Source organism: Nannobrachium achirus (assembly GCF_963921795.1).
Source record: "Nannobrachium achirus genome assembly, chromosome: 10".
Taxonomy (NCBI): Eukaryota; Metazoa; Chordata; class Actinopteri; order Myctophiformes; family Myctophidae; genus Nannobrachium; species Nannobrachium achirus.
In genome coordinates this window covers 19,630,307-19,650,157 of record NC_137819.1, presented here as the reverse complement: position 1 = coordinate 19,650,157, position 19,851 = coordinate 19,630,307, and the positions used below count along the sequence as shown (strand labels likewise).

Here is a 19,851-nt window from a genome sequence, read left to right as displayed (position 1 = left end):
CTGGATACCATGCTAGGTTTCATGCCAGCTCCCTCGGTATTTGGGTGGATTTTAATTTAACTCATTCCTTTATTCCCTGTACTGTATAGGCAATTTAAATAGTGCTGAGCTAAAGTTTAACTTTAACCAATCATTATTTTTGCAATAATAAGCTACGTAAGTTAGTTTAGTTTAGGTGACAACACTTGTGGCAATACATAAATAAACAAATACAGTTTTAAATAGAGGAGACTTCTCAATGTTATTTCTACGCTCAATGTTATTTATATACTCACCAGCCAATTATTATTCATTATTATGAAATCAGAGGAATGAGGGCAGATTCTACCACAAACCACTGAAGTAAAAAAAAAAAAGAACAATAGGCTTCTACACTGAATATAATACAAGGATGGAGTATAAATCCATAGAGGTCTATCTACAGTAGCAGATCACTCTGCTCAGCATTAATCGTTCATATTCCCATATCGCTCCTAATGAAAGACAAACTCGGGGAGAAGAACTTAAGGCACCCAGACAGAGCTACAGGCAGGTTGGGTTCATTATATCTGAGTACAGTATCTATGGTTACTGTGCTGTTCACATTCTGTGTTCTACTGCATTCTACTCCAACATCTGTACATATGATGAAACTGAAAGAAACATGATGAGAAACCCGTCCCCCCTCCCGGTGCTCTTTGATTACCTCTGTGTGTCTGAAAAGAACATCTTTCACATGACGTCCCATCATCATTTCAACCGTTACTTCAATCCGCCCTCATACCTCTACTCCTCCTAATAGAGAACCCTTCACACAGCTCACAGCTTCCAATCTATATCCCTGTAGAATAATGCTGTACTGTAGATACCCCTCCCACTAGGTTAAAGGCTATCTAAATATTAATTTATGTCTGTCCGTCCGCCGTCTGACCGTCTGTCTGCATGCTGCTGACATCAATTTTTTGAAATGAGTAACAGCCGCATGTTGACACAATGCCCAAATTTGGAGATGAGCATGCTGACATCACTGATACCAAACCGTGTCACACCATGGTAACAGCTGCATGCTGAAACATTGCCCAACATACTAAACAGTGTCTCCACCATGGTAACAGCCACATCCTGAAACAATGCCCAAATTTGGAGATGATGTCCGCCGTCATACTCTGACGTCATAGTACTGACATCACAGACTGATACAACGGGTATTGCACAAATGGACATCAATGGTGACTGTTCTGCCCAACGGGCACTGGTCTCGGTTCTCCAACATTACTTCTGAGACTCCTACATTCAATCCCTCATATACTGTGCATGGCCCCGGGCACAGGACTAGTTGTACAATATATAATCTATATACAATATCCAACATCTGCCTCTATACAATCTATATAATCCTCACATTCTATAATGTTACTGTATATACTGTAATTGTTCTCTCTCCCTCTCAATCTGAGTGTATTTTATGATGTATCTGATGGACTGTAGACTATCATCCAGTTTAGTGATGTTCAGTGTTAAAGACTGTAAGCTATCAGTCAGGTTTATGTTCAGTGTAAAAGCAGCTTGGTGCTGGACCGCTGCATCTGGGGGCCCGTCATGGAAATGTCAGCCCTGCTTCCTCTTTTACCCTCCAGGGCCTCTGCTGGCTGTTCAGCTTTGATATATTCCCAAAATGACACATCCTCAAGTTGAGAATGCCTTATTCTTGAGAGTAACAAAGTATGAATTCAGATGTCACTCAGGTGACAAATTCTGTCTTGCTTTAACTGGAAGAAACCTCGAACAGAAACCTGGCTCTGCGTGGGCAGTCATTTGTTTTGACTGCTTGGGTTGAGAGACAGAGAAAGGATGTCAAAAAAGCGTCTAAGAAAGAAAAAAGCTCAATATTAGATTTATGCTGGCTAGATAAAACAGAGAGACTCTAAACTGTGTGGAAGTTGAGATGTTTGGGGAGTGTCTGAGCGCGGCGTGGCGCTGACACATCAAAGCAGAGAAGCTCTCCACGCAGCTTCAATGTCAGGTGGAAACCTTGTAGTATGTCAAAACTGCTACTCTTCAGGAAATGGAACTAATCATCCTGTCGTTCCATGGATCCAATGTAGGGATGGGACGATACGCAATATTAGCGTTTATCGTGATAAAAAAACAGTCACGATAATCGTATCGTGGAGATTTAATTTATCGTGATATCGTCCTCCGTCATGCACTGGGATCAATTCACCTTTCATTTGCCGAGCTGCATATCCGGTAACATTTAAACCCTCTTTGTAAAGGGTACTTGATACAGTCTTTTTTTCACTCTCTATCAAATGTATTTTCCAAAAAATAGCCGATCTAGATCAGCTATTTTTTGGCAAGTGTTCTGCTTCTGCCCCATGATAATGAATTTTGATTATTGCGATAATATTGTAAATCGCGATTTCTTTTGTCACAATAATCGTGATGTGAAATTTTCATATCGTTCCATCCCTAATCCAACCAATGTAGTTGTTATTTAGTCTCAAGGTCTTGTTAATACTGTACTTTTCATTGGTCGCATATTTATAAAACATACAGACAGATGTCAGACACATAACCACTCGATAACAAAACATTTATAGCCGATATATAGGCTCACAAGGTGTTGCATCACGACACATTGTTTTTGCTTCTTTTCTGTGACACTGCAAGCAAGTAGGGCATTCATTTACGAAGAAACGTAATAAAATACACAAGAAATATGGAGATACGAGGTCTCTGCCCGAAATACACAATAATATCCAAGAGCTGCTAGTCTCCCTACGAGCTGGAGTTCTTGTTCCACAAATTGCCTCGCCTACTGTACTTTTTATAAAGTGGAGAACAATCGATCGGCTCACACAGATTTACAGTATTTATCCCCCTCTCCGGTCCAGAGAGACTTGTCAGCCGTGACAGTTTCTCACTGATGTTATTTTGGGTCTGTGGGTCCAGAGGTGGACCCATCTGTGGGTGGATTGCGTGTCTGTGTTGCAGAACATTGCTTTGGAACTGTGTACTCATCCTCTTGTCATCTCTTGTGGCGAGCAATTACCTACCAATCTAAAAGCTCCCACGTGTTATTTTACTGTGGTGGTTGTTGGATGTTAGTCATGTTCTCTGCTGTCGTGAAAAAGCACAAATGATTCAACTGACATTTTCATTATTATTTTATGCATTTTTAAGTTAACACTAGTTAACGGCCACTCAGAACCACTCCAAACGGAAACAAACGCACGTGCGCACGCACACGCACACTCACACAAACAATGCATGAGGCATTTCTAATTACAAGGGCTTGCCCTCCCATCGCCAGAGAAGCTAATTTGGGGAATGAGAGGAGAACATGGAGCCTCCTGAATGCAGAGGAGCATGATGGGAAAGGAGGATGGCTCTTAATGAGGGGAATCAGTGGAACGTGTCTGATGGTGGCATTTCATTTCATCTCTCTCTCTCTCTCTCTCTCTCGCTCTCTCTCTCTCTCTCTCTCTCTCTCTCTCTCTCTCTCCCCCCCCCATGCAGAGGAGGAGGTCTCTCTCTCTCTCACTCACCCCATCTCATCCTCACAAAGCTGCATGGACACCGCACCGCTACAACCAATTAAACACACTGAAACACGCACACACGCACACACACACACACACACACACACACACACACACACACACACACACACACACACACACACACACACACACACACACAGTGCATGCTTCAGGCATGGAGGAAGTGAGTTTGTTTGTCAGCAGGAACGGTGGAAGTGGCGGAATCCAAAATTAGCTGATGCAGAAAGGAACACGATTGTTTATTGCGAAAGGGAACGCAGGCCTCGATCCACATTTTCTTATTGTTTTTATTCATTCATTTTTCAAAGCGAAAACGTTACATTAAAAAAAAAAAGCAAAACGGATAGGGAATCTGAACAAATGAAAGCCCCCCCAAAATGTCAAGAGTGAATGTGGAAGGAGAAGGTGTGTCTATCCCCAGATGGGATACGTTTAAAGTGGAGTCTGGCACAGAGTCAGAGAGAGTGTTTAACACCAGCAGAACTGCTGCCAAGTACCAAGAGTGATCACTTAGAGAGCAGAAGAGGGTCCTGGGACATTGAGCATCCTGCTGGGGCACAGGGACTTAGACCGTCAGGCCTGAACACCCTGCCAAGGTCTTATTGGGCCAGGCCTGTGTGCGTGTGTGCGTGCGTGCGTGCGTGCGTGCGTGCGTGCGCGTGTGTGCGTGCGTGCATGCTCGCGTCTCCCTGCTTGGCATTTGGCTTCAAGGGTTGGATTGGGAGATTTGTCTCACTCTCTCTCTTCCACTTAATACATTTTAACATAAGGCTGATGTGGCAAAGAAAATGGGTGATCCTATACTCTCGGAACAACAAGGTGATGTTAACAGCCTTTGTTTAGTCATTGAGACGTGAAAGGGAGACCCTTGATATAACTCCCTCGGCGGAAAATCTGTTTCAGCTTCACACTTAGATGTTTATCTTGAGCACTCGAGGGGGATCAGTTGGGGGTTAAGTGACTTGCTCAGGCACACTCCGACACATAGACCGGAGCCAGGAGGCGACCGGCTGACCTTCTGATTACCAGGCATTCCTATGGCCGCCCATCGAGCGTCCATTATGATGATGGACGCTGAGAGGCTGGAATGAACACCCAGCGACCAAGCTAGATGGACCTGGGTCACCTTGACACAGAGTCCTGCTGGGTTCAATGTTCTCCTCCTCTGGCCTGGTCATCTGTACAGAGACTGTCATTGCCCCTCACCACAGGGCTAATTGAACCAATTGGAATGGATGGAACAGCCTGGCGCTGACCATTACATGTGATTTAGCTGTGATGTACAGTGATGAAGGTACTGGGGGCCTGCAGAGATGTCAGTTGTTCCCTCCTGTGCTGCCGTTAATAATGTTTATCATCTGGTCTCTTCCCTATACGGCAATTCTCTCCTGGTACCTTGACAAAAGATCATGACACAAGACACAGATCTTAACTCTTACTGTGCCAATCCCAAACTAGTTCGGCTTTATTTGGACCTTATCAGGGTGCCGATCCCGAACTAGTTCGGCTTTAAAAAAAAAAGAAAATTGTAAAAAAAAGAGCGTCGCGCCGCCGATATTTACCATCCACTCCAATGCAATCCAGGATCTTTAGAGCTCATTTTCTCTGTTCCATGCATATCCATGAGGTGTGCAAGGTTTAATCATGGCTAAATCACCAAAAATAGGGCTTCTAAAATGCTTGGTAGTCAATAGCTAACTTCAAGCTAACTTCATCCTGTCCCTGTTCATGACACAAAGGAAAGTGTTCAGGCGTGTCATGGCTGCGCACGGCTTGTGCATATACAACGCTTGTCTATGGTGGATTATATGGCCATTGGGCGCCCTCTAGTGGTGAAAAGGTGGCACTGAATGTTTTAACTAATAGCTACAGTATAGATCTTTCAGGAGGTCCTCCCCAAAAAAAACATGTACAGCAACATCCCTTGCAAGCAGTGTCTCAGGAGGGTAGAGTGGATACTTGGGAATTGGATGGTTGTGATGCACATTGTAAAGAGCTTTGGAGAAAGGAGCTATAAGAATGCATATTATATTGTTTTTCACAGTTTACCCTTGCGCTTTCTCTCCCCTCTGTCCAGCTGGCTGTACGTTTGACGAGGACGAAGAGTCCAGCTCGTGTGAGTACCGCCAGGGACAGGAAGATGACTTTGACTGGCAGCTGATCAGAACCTACAACTGGCCGCACTCCACTCCTGACCTCCTACCAGGTAGCTTATGAAAACACTTCAGGGGGTTCCACACTAGCCGCGGTCACCGCCTCCAAGCAATTCATTTTCAGTGGGAGGCGGGCGGCTTTTTCAGCCGCGCAGCGACGTTTTGGGGCGGCGAGGAGAGCGGGCGCAGTCCCGTGAAATCCCCCGCGAGCGTGCTCGTTTGTGCATGCGTACTCGGGCGGTGAGAGATGGATTGTGTTCATCTTTGTGAAATACCGCGCGGCGTTTACTCACTGAACGAGTGTGTTTGTGTCTCACCGCGGTGCGGCCACCGCTGATCCTAGCGGCAGCCCCGACGGCAACCGCCTGTAGTGTGTAGGGCACCTTACACTATGATCACTCTACTGACCTCCTACCAGGTAGCTCTTACATGGGCAACTGGCAGCCCGGGGGCCACATGCACTTTCACTTAAACCGGCCCGCAGGTTAATACTGGAATACTGATATTATAATTGATTTCAGCTGTTATAATTCCAAACATGACCTGCTTTAATTCCATCAGTCTATATTAGTAGCTTAATGACTAGTATAGTAGTACTAATTTTTTATTTTTTTTTATCTCCAATGTGTTTGTATTTAGGTTCATAAAGTTAACATGAGTATATAATTAAATGTGTTTGAAATTTCAGGATTCCAATTCAAAAGAAGCAAAAATAGCCGATCTACAAGCTCTAAACGCATCGCAGGGCGATGCGTTTTGAGCTTGTAGATCTGCAATTTTTGCTTCTTTTGTATGAGATACTAGAATGACAAAGTAGTACGTAACAATATGAAATGTGGCCCTCTGGAGTGAAGGCGGAAATATAGTGGCCCTCGCCATCATCAAAGTTGCCCACCCTTGAGGTAGCTTATGAAAAGATTTACTATGATCACTCCAATCCTGACCTCCTACCAGGTAGCTTATGAAAACACTTACACCATTTGCATACTGGTACACTGGCCTTTTGTAGTTTTACTTTTAGTAGGTGATGATGTTATTTCAGACAAATCTGTTACAAAGCTTATGGAACCGTTTGAAATATTTAAGTAATTCTAACTGGGAGTGCCTGGCGAATATAATATAATTGAACTCGGGCGCACGGGTCATTTTTAAACCGTTGGCTTTCCCCGCAGAGACAAGAAAAGAACATTTCTGCTGGCTTTCATGAATGTTTTGATTGACTCCCACTCCCGCTGTGTCTTTCTCTAGACATGTTACGCAGGCACACACACACACACACACACACACACACACACACACACACACACACACACACACACACACACACACACACACACACACACACACACACACACACACACACACACATACACACACACACACACACACCATGAAAACACTGTGCACAGCAGCCAATTGCTCTCCTTAGAGATGTTCAGCATAATTCTGCATAATTCATTGTCTAGTTATCAAGTGCTTGTTCCGCCGGTATGCACACATCCCCGCCTCTGGAGGCACGTTGGTACGTTAACAAAACTCCCTGGGATTGGTGGAGGACGTTGGTACCTTAACAAAACTCCCTGGGATTAGTGGAGAGACACAGATCAGAGGTCACTGCTGATTGTACACTTCCTGCTTGTCCTCAGGGCCCTGGCAGCTCAGAACGGAACAGGAACACTTTTTATCTTCTGTCATCAACTTCTACACAATGCATTGCAGAGTTGCTTCCTACGCTGTCTGGAGACATTTGGGGTGGGGTGGGGTGGGGCTGTTACTGTTTCTTTTTAGCTCATAGGTCAGACCAGGAGTCTTCAGCGTTTTCAGGCCAAGGACCCCTTAGTTGAGAGAGAGATGAAGCAGGGACCCCCCCCCCACAATCCATATAGTTTCATTGTTTGACAGCACGATCATCAGTGTATTTTGGATTCATGTCAATTTGTGTTTTCTGGTATTTAACCGCTTGAACCGTTAATACTTAATAAACTTGACCTTTCACTCTGTACTTAGTCTGTACTTAAACCTCTTTGCCTAAAATAGACGATCTACAAGTAGATCTGCTATGTTTGTAGTTCTCAGAAAACACAAAGTTTCTATCACACAAAGATTTGGAGGACCCCCTGTAGTAACTCTGAGGAACCCCTAGGGGTCCCGGACCCCCTGTTGAAGACCCTTGGGTTAGACCCAAATGTAATCAGTGTTTTTGTGCCTCTCTCCATGGTGCTGAATAAACACATTCCATGGAGCATAAACACACTATATTATACTGTAGGTCTCCTCTGCTTGCTGTGCAGACACAACTTAGCTGGTGTCTTATAAGCTTAGAAAATATCTTCAGAAATAAAACAATATTGAGCTTGATGGCCGCTTGAATCCATGCCTGATACCGTCTGCCTTGGCACTTTGAGAGAGAGAGAGAGAGAGAGAGAGAGAGAGAGAGTGAGAGTGAGAGAGAGAGAGTTATTTTGCTCAGTGCAGTCAGTGTACAGTGAATTTCTCTTGGTTGAGGTGTTGGGTTCAGTGGTTCCTATTTGTCACACAGGGCTTTTCCAAGGCACAGCAGAATGGTTCTGAGCTCAGTAAATAGCCGATCTATTTGCATTTCCATTTGCACATGGTTAGGTGCTGTTTGGCACTGAAGGGTTTAAACCATGCCCGTTCCTGGATGTTCTGCTCGGTAGCCTTACCGTGCTTAATGCGGCCTAAGTGTGCCTGTGGGAGGGCTTAATGATGCAGGTATTCACTGATTGTTTTTTGATCAGTGGACAGTGGTGGAAGTATACCACAATATAAAACTATGAAGTCAAATGCGTGTATTCAGAATCAAACTATTCTTCAAGTACCAAAGTAAAATTACTTCTAGTCGCCGGCAGAATGGCCTTTATTTTTACACTGGCAGTGGATGAGTTAACATGAAGCGTGTGATGACCATACCTGTTGTGTGGTCCGCTTAAAGTAAAGAAATATTAGTTTTACAACAACACGTGGTATGGTATTCAATTAGTCATTGACTGCCTAAGAGTTTACTGAGTTATGATTGTTGGAAGGATCAATTAGGGACAAATTGATGATAATCTTTGATTTACGGCGTTAATAGAGAATTAATCACTATAGGAGGATTATGAACTGTTGAGATACTATGCCTATTATATTATATTATATTAAACACTTTTCTCAACAAGACATTGCACAAATATATTATTACTGTAAAATAATAGGGAATTGTTTTGTGAGTGTACCATGCTGCCTCTTCTTCCTAACTGAATTAATGTGACCCCCCCCCCCCAAAAAAAAATGAGATTATTCATATAATACATATTATGAATTTCTGTTGATCCATTAATCTCTCCCCTACTTTTAATTACTGCAGCTAAATGTGAAATGTTTCTGTTAAAATAAAATCGCCTCATTCACTAGAAATACAAAATCCAAATATTAACTGTGTCTCTAGAGCAGTAAACCTTGTATCATAGTGATAACATGCTAGGTAAAACATGTCACAGCTGCTGTTTTTCCAAGGGCTTTAAATTCCTCCAGATCTGCTAAAGACACTGCAATTGAGACAACAGCTGAGTTTATTGGGCTCCCAACAGATCAATAGCATTGATTAGTGCCCACAAACCAGCGGAATACCAATGACATGAAACAGTGCAGCTGAAAAGGAACATTTCTGCTCCAGTCTTGCCGCTATTCAGACCAGGTCAGGGTTGGGCCCTAATCTAATTTCACACCTTCATACCTTCCTGACATTTAGGCAGGTTGAAAAGCTCAGCTGCTGGTGGTAGAAGTCATTGTAGCATGTATGACATTGTCTAGAGACTTTAGCCTACAATACTGTGTGTCTAATATGCAATTAACCTACTTGGACAAGTCTTGCTTGGATTAAATCATTTTGTATGAATACTTTTTAATTAATAGATAGGAAGTAAAGAAACCTTCTTCCATAGATTCAGTAGCTTGCTGGAGGACATCATGACAGACTGACAGTTGAATAAAATCACGTGGCACGGTGGCGCAGTCGGTATTGCTGTCTCCTCGCGGCTAGAAGGTCCTGGGTTCGATTCCCGCCGGTGATGTTCGGGGCATGATCTCTCCTCCGCGTCATCAGTGCCCATACCCTAGGTGGGGTTAGCAAAATGGCCTTTCTGTGTGGAGTTTGCATGTTCTCCCTGTGTCTCCTAGGGTAGGTACCCTCACAAAAACATGCAGCAATCCTGGTCTCTTTAATGCCTCCCACTGACCAGCCGGGGCGCCTGATGGAGGGGAAAGGAACTGGTTGGAATAACCCGTTCCTTCCACATGCTACGTCCAATCGGGGAAACTCCACTCTCTCAGGTGAAAAGAAGCAACTTGGACACTGCATGCATAGAAGTAAGCATGAGGTCAGTCCGTCGTATCCCCAGGTTGGCAGAGGGTTTGTAGCGCCCAGGATTACATTAGATAATTGACAAATTAAAAGATGGGTTACAAAATTGTGGGATAAAAATAAAAATAAATAAATCACATGGCTAGCCTAATAAACTGATTTTGTAGTCGGAATAGATCTTCTCACAATAAAGTGTTAAGTGTTGCAATATGTTCTTTAGTCCATATATCTGTGTTGTCTTCTATGTAGCATTTGGATCATCAGTAGGACACATTTTCTCTGAGCTCTGCTGCTGTGACAGGGAAAACAAACTGCATAATCCTCTCCTTGATTTAGACCCTGCGGACAATCAATATAAGAGCAGCATAGGCTTCAGCTGCTCCTGATGCACAAGTCCAGACGCGATAGCATTTTTAATCTATTCTGCACGGCCATGTCACAATAAAGGCTTTTTATTTGTCTCCCCCTGATGCTTTTTGGGTGTGTGAGACTTGTTCTTTTTGCAGTGTGCTCTTATAAGAAATGAATGAAGTCTGTTAGTCTGGACATGTACTATTCACCTCCAGAATGAAAGGCGCATGTACCAGCCCTACTGTGTACTGTATGTCAGTCTGACTGCTTCAATCTATGAATAATAATAATGATAGCTTGGCTTTTTATAGTCTTTTATGAACCCAATGACGCTTGACATAAAACAAACATCCAAACAAAATAACAAAACTATTTTCCACAAGCCTGAGAGAATAGGTGTTTTTCTTTTTTTTCCAAGGCAGTCAAAAGAGTCCATTGTCAGAGCATGGCAAATCTCCTTTGGGAGAGCGTTCCACATGCAGCTTCCGTCTCCTCATCATAAGGATCTTCTCCTTAACGTCTCTCCCAGGGCTCATTTTCCTCAGGAGAACTTCAAAAGGAGTGATGAGAATGAGATACCCATCGTAAACTCATGGAGAGGTGTGATTTGTCTATGAACTGTACTGATGATTCAGGTAGCAGAACAAGAACCATGTAGGCCAGCAGGTGTCTTCAACAGGGGGTCCGGGATCCCTAGGGGGTCCTCAGAGTTACAGGTTATATTAACCACTTGAACCCTAACGTCTATATTCTGAGAACTGAACCCCTCTATCTCTTTTTTATTATTATAAACATACAGCGCACAAGTAGTAGGTATCGATCTATTAATTGCATAGCAAAATGATTCGTCAAGCAATACAATATTTTGCTGTTTGCGTATCAATATAGTAATATTGTTGAAAATGATTTATTGATACCGTTATTGTATCGTTACACCTCTATAAGAGGACTAAAGCTCTCTATTTGTCAATGCCACGGATCTATCATGCATTAGTGACATTAACTCAAACTGTTCTGAAATCACATTGAGTGTAGCGTCTTATTTTCCCGCGGGAACCAAGAACATGTACCTGTCAGTTGATTGGTTTGATAGAAACTCCTCTGAGCTTTGAGGCAAGTGGTCATTTGACAGAAGAACAATCTCACTTGATGTTATCAGACTCTGGGGAGAGTCAAGGGTGAGTGCACGTGCAGGTGTGTGTGTGCGTGCGTGTGTGCGTGCGCATGTGCGTTCGTGTTGTGCCCTGGATGAGTGAAACCTTATTAAAAACCAAGAACACCCCATCTACTGAAGTAGAAAGTGAAAAGAGATTAAAAAAGGAAGAAAACAGAAAGAAACAGAAATAGGAAAAAGGAGATTTGTTGGGGTCAGGGTACACCAGACATAAGGGAAGATTCAGAAGTTATAGGCAGCCAGCCAGACAGCTTTTTATCCTTCAGCTCCACATAGATTATGAGCTAACAGAAAGAAAGTTAAAAGAAAGAAATCAGAAAGTTAGATTGAGTGGTTTAATAAATACTTCATTAACTCTTTTACTGATACATTAAGGATTTAAGGATGTCTTAAACTGCCATCAAAGTAGCTTAAAAGTAGTTTACCTTTGCGATGTTATAGAAAAATATCCATCCATTATTTCCAAACGCAATCTTTTCTAAAATACAGGCCTATCTGTCAAAACGAGTAAACGAGTTAAGAGTTTGCAAAAGGTACAGAGGTACATTTATACAATATATTATGCTAAAAGGATAACACAAAAAGCAATGAGGGACTGTTTCCATTGGAGTCATGTGTATTCAATTCGTCAAGACGTAATAAGGACACACAATACTATACAAGAGATCACCAATACTAGGAGTAGTAAAAGTATATATATAAAAATAAATAAAAAAAAACCATTCTGGCGGTAATGTTTTTTTGGCCAGCTTGAAGACATTCTTTGGGGACTAATTAAATGAAGATCAATCCTCTCTCTTTTTAATTATCACTGATCATTTTAGAGCTGTGACGTTTTAAGTTATCTGCTATCCTTTACTTATCTGGAGAGTTCTCAAATCCAAATACACATTTTGATTGACTCATTGTGAGAATAAACAAAGACAAAATATGAGTATAGGTAGGTTGAGTCTGATCCTGCATTGTCTTTGAAGAACTCTTGCCGTCCACTCTAATTAGTGTATTCACGCGTAATAAAGCCACATTCATGGATTCGAAACACAAGGGGAAAGTTTGATTGTACTCTAAGTTGGAGAGTTTGAGCTTGAGCGTCTTGAGCAGTTCGAGGTGGAGTTTCTCTGCATATAGCAGCCATATTTCTTCATTCAACATTGCCTGTCACAAAGGACGAAGGCCATGTACTCACATCTAGGATGGGACGATAAGCGATATTATCGTTTATCATGATAAAAAACAAAAAAGAACTAAAAACGTAAAGACTTAATTTATCGTGAAATCTTCCTCCGTCATGCAATGGGATCAATTCACCTTTTATTTGCCGAGCTGCATATCCGGTACCATTTAAACCCTCTATTGGAAAACGTACTTATAATATACCGGTACATACTTGATACAGTCTTTTTTTCACTCTCTACCAAATCTTTTTGCCAAAAAATCCGATCTTGTAGATCTGCTTTTTTTGTCAAATGTTCCGCCCCAGGATAATGGATGTTCGGGATATTTTGATCGTGATAATATCGTAAATCACGATTTCTTTGGTCACAATAATCGTGATATGAGATGTTCGTATCGTCCCATCCCTAATACCAATATGACTCACAGTAATGAAGCTCTCTCTGATGAGGGGGTTCAGTTCATCACAGGGAACAGAGAGCAGCATTCTGTCAGTGACAACCCCATGAAGACCTCTTAACCTGAATGATTCCATCAGAACAACATCAATTACTATTGTTTACTCCCACTTCCATGAATGACACACTCCAATTATCCCCATGCTGTCATTCCTACTTCACTGTTAGTCCTGCTCTAGGCTGCTTGTGTGCCCTCTGTGACATTATGCAAACAAGAGGGTCAATTATGATGCCCTCCATAACCTCTCTCTCTAGTTTATGAAAGGCACTTAGAGTGGATTTGCATGATTTATTTGCTTTGCCCTTCAATATTTACTGGAGTTTTTTTTTACATAACTGGTATAGCATATTGCCGTGCAGCAGCTGCTGCTGCCGCTGATAAACTGGTCCCAGTTGCTTTGTGACATTGTTTTTTGTATTCTCTCTCTCTCTCTCTCTCTCTCTCTCTCTCTCTCTCTCTCTGTGTGTGTCTGTGTCTCTCCTGATTATTGGCAGATATGATCTTCCATTCCGTCTGGTATTCTTTTCTTTCGGGATTGAAATCTCTGATTGCATCTGTGCTGTGGTGAGACAGATTATGATTTCTTCATTTTGGATTGACACGCGGCCATCCGGCTATGTCTGCTTCAGCTTTGCAGACGCGTTCTCGTGGTTTTATCTGTCTGTTGACTTCAGATGTGTAAACATTGCCGTTGACTCTCGTTATTACAGGCAAGCAAACAGAACAGAATAAGATCGCAATGGAATGGATAAAACAGATGAATTAGTGTTTACGTCTCCGAAACAGCCTGGCTTCATAGATAATCGAAAAATGCATATGAAGGTGCCTTCTGTGTGTGTGTGTGTGTGTGTGTGTGTGTGTGTGTGTGTGTGTGTGTGTGTGTGTGTGGGTGTGGGTGTGGGTGTGTGTGTGTGTGTGTCCAATTTCCCATTTTTCTCCTTCTTGTGATATACAGTATGGCAGTGGTTCTCAACCTTTTCAGGCCACGACCCCCCAAATAATCATATTTTAACTGAGGACCCCCCCACCCTGATGAGCACTAAGAGTTAGGCTTTTTGTATATCACAGAGCGTTGTGAACAATTTCTGCCTCTAATATTTGACAATTTGGGCAATGTATAATTTGTCATTTTAGAGGTATTAAAAAGTCATTAAATTGTCACTTTAGAAATGTGCAGATACCCTCTATACACTTTATGTTGGTTTGTTTACTGTTGAGTGAGAAAACAATGTTGCACATTAAGTTGATCAACTGGGGACCCCCCAAAATAATATGGCGACCCCCCTGGGGGTCCCAACCCACAGGTTGAGAACCACTGATCTATGGTAACATTGTTGAGTGTTAATCCACGTGACATTGCTGTGTAAATAGAGATCATTTTACAGTTTAAGTCAGGCTATGCTGTTCTGACTGGATGAATATGGATGAATAAGGATAAGACTTTCTTATTATCTTAATGCCTTCTCGCCCTGCTCCACCCCCACCCCCTCTCTCTCATCCCCTTATCGTATAATTTTCACACATTTAAAGAGTTAATCCAAACAGTGTTTCGGTTAATGGACCTTATCCTGATTAAGGTAGTCTGTGGGGATGCGCTGCTTATGTGTTTGTTTTTAATATCTCTGTAATGGTAATGGAATTTACACAATCGTTCCGAACACTACCAGCACTTAATAACACACACCCATGGTTCCGAACCTATTTTGACTTTTTATTTAGTTTAAGCAGTGTGTGAATGTGACACACATATTGCAAAGCACTTAGGATAAAGGCGTTATACTGTAGATATTTACATTCAGGGTTTTAATACCTATGAAATGAGCTCAGCCTGGCTATACTGTAGTAAACAGGATACCAGGCACGTGCACACATAGTCATCCCTCTCCAGACCTTGAATCCAGTTTTTTACTTTGGTGAAAGAAATGAAAATGCCCTCATTCCATGCCACACCTGAAGGCAGCATTCAAGAGAATTGCCTTGTCCAAACTCTCCTGAAGTTGAACGCAGCATCTTATGTTGAAAGAATTGCCCTCTCTGTGTAGAAATAGATGTTGTACCCCACATCTCCAGTATTCACTTGATTATGCTTAGTTCAGTGTGGTATCAAGCACTGAAAATAGCCGACCTCCAAGCTCACAACGCACCACGCTGTGACGCGTTGTGAGCTTGGCGGTCTGCTATTTTCGATATTTTGTACAATGCAATGTTATCAATTTTCCAACACAACAGTTCTTTATTCTCTCCTGGGGGAAGGGAACCTTCTGAGTAGTGAGATCAAAATGGACACGACAGCATGTGAACACGGTCAATAAACACAGAATCAATGTGTGAGTAAGAACTACAGCTACAGTATGTATTGCCTAGAATCTGGCGATACTATACAGTATGCACTTGCTTTACTTAATTTGTTTATTTAGACGGGACAATGTACAGTCATGAACATTCAATACAAGAACGTGAATTCAATCAACGGAACATGTAAACATACCGGATTTAGCTAGAAGTTATTTTCTATCCGTAGTCTCCACGTATCATGATTCAGGGGTCATGATTTAAAAAATAGATAAATAATAATAATTTGATATAAAAAAACTAAGCTCCCTGCTGGAACTGGCTTGAGCCAGTGGTCCTACACAGAGACAATTTTAACAAAAATATAATTAATAATACATCTTTCTTTGAGATTTACATTAGACAAAAGCCGACAGAATAGCCCGGATAGAATAAACCTGCTTAGGAAACGGTTAGCAATGCTGTGACATTCAAGTGTATGGATATGTTCTTACACCACCAATATGAACAGCACTTATTTCTCTGTTACTCTAGTTATGAACCCTCCTTGTTTCACTCCCTGTCTAATTCATTATATTAGAAAGTAATTTACTTTCTCCTGCAATGCCTTCTATCCTTCCATTTGCTTTTCTCATCTAATGCTCTCCTGAGTCACCTCCCTCCCAGGTGCACTCAGTCTATTTTTAGGAGACATTTCCACATCCACATAACCTGTCAGTGTAATTGATAAATGATGTCTTTATTATCAGTACCACAGGTAGGATGAGCCATTTGCACATAATGGGCTGATACTGAAAGCCCAGAGGCCTTCAGCGGGAGCAGAACCGATCAACATTTAAATAATGTAAAAGAAGGGATTCAAAACCCTTTCTTTTTTTTAGCTGATTGACATTCAACTCGGGTTAAGTCACCCCAAATCTTCACTTCTGTGCGGCACATGTTCAGAGCAACCTGAACAAGTCCCGGTCTGAACATTATATTCGCGATGTGACCCATTGTGACCTTGTAGATCTGCTATTTTCAAAAGATTTGTATACATTTCAAAACTTGAAATGGGACATTCTGCATTATGATTACTTTTACTTTTGGTACTTTAAGTACATTTTGATCCCAATGCTTTTGTACTTTTACTCAAGTACATTTTGAATTCCAGACTTTTACTTGTAACAGAGTGTTTCTACATTGCAGTATTGATACTTTTACTTAGGTAAAACATTTGAGTACTTTTTGACCACAAACAGACAGCAGTCTGTTTATGCAGTCAAGTGCAAAAAGAAGGTTGTGGCAACAGATATAGGCTATATATCGTCACTGTCGCGCAGAAACCTCTTATTTCCAGGTTTCAAATTGGCATGTTTTTTTTTGCAAAGTAAAGCCCTTCTTTATGCGACAGTTGCATAAAACTAGTGAAAACTACTTCATCATACAAGAGTGTTGCACAAAATTAGTGAAAATAGCAGATCTACAAGCAAGCACACAACGCCTCGTGGGCTTGTAGATTGGCTATTTTCACTATTCTTTATCATTTTTATAATGATAAATGTGAAACGAACAGTTTGGACATACTAGGTTTCCACCCGTCAACAACGATATAATATGAACCTCACAGTTCATTTAGGATTCCACAAGTTTGTTTGTTTGTGGATCAGAGGTTTCTGAGGAGAACACGTCTCCATCTGCATTGTGGTGGTACAGTAGGTGAACAAGGGGATCCATGTGATTTATTTCATCTGGAAAGTGTCCTCGGGGGAGCAGTCCAGGTGAAGTGAGCATGAATCAGAGGCTAATGTGAAATGGATTGTTTCGTTCCCTCGCAACAGTGTAGCCGTAGACATTCTACTCCTTCAATATCCACGGCTGTTCAGATCGGGAACTGAAGAGCAATAAAGTCTGTACATTTTCCGCAATTTTCACATGCTTTCCAGATATGCACGCACACGCACACATGCACCTGCATGTGCACACTCGCACACACAGGGATATTTCAACTTGCCACGGCAGTTGTTCTCTTGATAGAGGACAGGACGTGGTTTGAATTCCTCTCTGTGCTTTATCATTTCCTCCCTGCGCTTTTCACTTTTGAGCTTGTGTGTGTGTGCGCGCATATGTGTGTGTGTGTGTGAGTGTGTGTGTGTGTGTGTGTCTGCGTGTGTGCGTGTGTCTGCGTGTGTGCGTGTGTGTGCACGTGCGTGTGTGTGTGCACATAGCAGTTGCTCCTGCAGCTCCCTGACGGTTGACTATGTCTCTGTGCACAAGTTGCTAGTGTTGTTGTGATGGTTGTGTGTGTGTGTGTGTGTGTGTGTGTGTGTGTGTGTGTGTGTGTGTGTGTGTGTGTGTGTGTGTGTGTGTGTGTGTGTGTGTGTGTGTGTGTGTGTGTGTGTGTGTGTGTGGGTGTGTGTGTGTGTGTGGGTGGGTGGGTGGTGGCTTTTGTGTCCCTCGCAGAGCCATGCGTGACATGCATGACATACAGGGATGATATGACATGGAGACACGTTACGGTTATCAGAGGCGAGCCAGGCGGCTCCTGCCTCCCACCCTCCACCCTCCACCCCCACATGTGGGACTCCAAACACGGGTAATTGGCTTCCTGTTCTGCTCCCTGACCAATGCCGGGTTACTCTCTCTCTCTCTTTCTCTCTCGCTCTTTCTTTATCTCTCCTCTTTTCCTACTGTCTCGCCGTCTTTCATTTTAATTTCTTTCTCTCTCTATCTCTCTTTCCTTCCCTACCAACTGTCTCTGCTGTTCCGTCGCTCTGGACTCTGGACTTTCTCCTCTTTCATTCTCTCATCTGTTTGCAGAATTGAAAGTCTGAAGGATTAAGAATATGAATTAATTGCGGGGCTGAACATCTTTGCACTCTCGCCGTTTGAAGTGCCGACAGTCGAGTTAAATAAGGGCACCGGGTGCTGGGAGGGGCGCGCAGTGGCAGGACTTAATTTGATTTTTTGTTTGTTGTTTTCTGTTAACATAATGAGGTCATCTTCAACTGTTATTATGGTATTTAGCCCGTCTGGTATCCTTTTCCAAGTTAATAAGTTAATAAATAAGGAAATAATGAAATACATAAAAATGAATTGGGCATTTACTGTATACAGTGCATTTATCCAAAGTGCAATGTGCATTACATTACATTCACCCATTCACACACCGACGGTGGAGGAAACCATGCAAGGCGGGTGCTCCAACTCCTATACAGACTCCTTATCTTGTTAGACTACTGTATATACTTGTAAAAACGTTCTTCCAGATAAACTTTATTTTGCCACGCACTTGGGCCATATGTCAAATTGAAAATGCAAAAAAATAAACTTTTCCCAAATATGGAGATGACTGACATCATACATGTCTGATGTCATAGACCACATGAGACTGACACAGAGTGTCCATATATGGGTATTCCAAGGTATGGGATAAATATTCATGACATCAGTGATCTCCATATATGAGCATTAAAGGGACAAGGACGGAATTCTTTTGCTAGTGTGACTCGCATCACGGCAACCACACTTGCAATTTCCCAGAATTGCTTCTTTCTAGTGCTAGCTTTGTAATCGTTTTGCCGTGTGCACTTGCTGTACTGCTGCTTGTCTATAAATGACCCCGCTGACCACTCTTGAGTGTCCCTGGGAGCTGAACTCTCAAACCTTCAGGGTCACTTTATTGCTGCAATAGCGGAAGACTCTGTAATCTTCCCAAAGCTCATCTTAAAGCTGACATGAACTGACAGGAACATAGAACATACCCTCCTGCAGCAGCTGCTGGAGGGAAAGCGAGATCGAGAGAGAAGCACACACGTGCATCTGCACGCACACACACTCAGGCGCGCACACACACACACACAGACATTGACTTCGATTGGTCGCCTACGCTTTGCTCAGTGTTCTGGACATTGCCGGAGGCTTTATTCTCGCGTGATTGTTGCCCTGCGCTCTTCACACTTTGAAGAGGAGTTCAACATCCCCAGAGCCGACCTCTGCTGTGTGAAGGTTTGCTCTCTGGCCCTTTGATGAGAAGTTTCACAGAGTCAAATCTCTTACGGGTTCATTTTTACACGCTCACAGTCCATGACCTACAAGGTGACCAAGTGCATGATCACACCCCCCCTACCTGCAGGATATGATGCAGCCCCCACATGCCTTCCTGCACACTTAGATCAACACACAGGACATGCGTCCCAAGGGGGGGGGAGTGGGACTGAGTTACTAGGGCCCAAGGTGGAGGGGCCCTATTTTATATACTTTAGCTATTGAAAAATAGCAGATATACAAGCTCACAGCGCGGACTGAGTTACTAGGGCCCAAGGTGGAGGTGCCCTATTTTATATACTTTAGCTATTGAAA

At 42.6% G+C, this 19,851-nt stretch overlaps 1 protein-coding gene across 1 annotated transcript in view; it reads left to right on the top strand.

The window, feature by feature from the left end:
- Positions 1–19,851, top strand: part of LOC308293340 (receptor-type tyrosine-protein phosphatase U-like) — a gene marked incomplete at both ends in the record, with an annotated part of 255,222 nt that overhangs the window by 86,851 nt on the left and 148,520 nt on the right. The window contains one exon of the mRNA XM_080735807.1: positions 5,623–5,751. Within this exon, the coding sequence (XP_080591933.1) occupies positions 5,623–5,751 (129 nt within the window). The remainder of the gene's footprint in view (positions 1–5,622; positions 5,752–19,851) is intronic.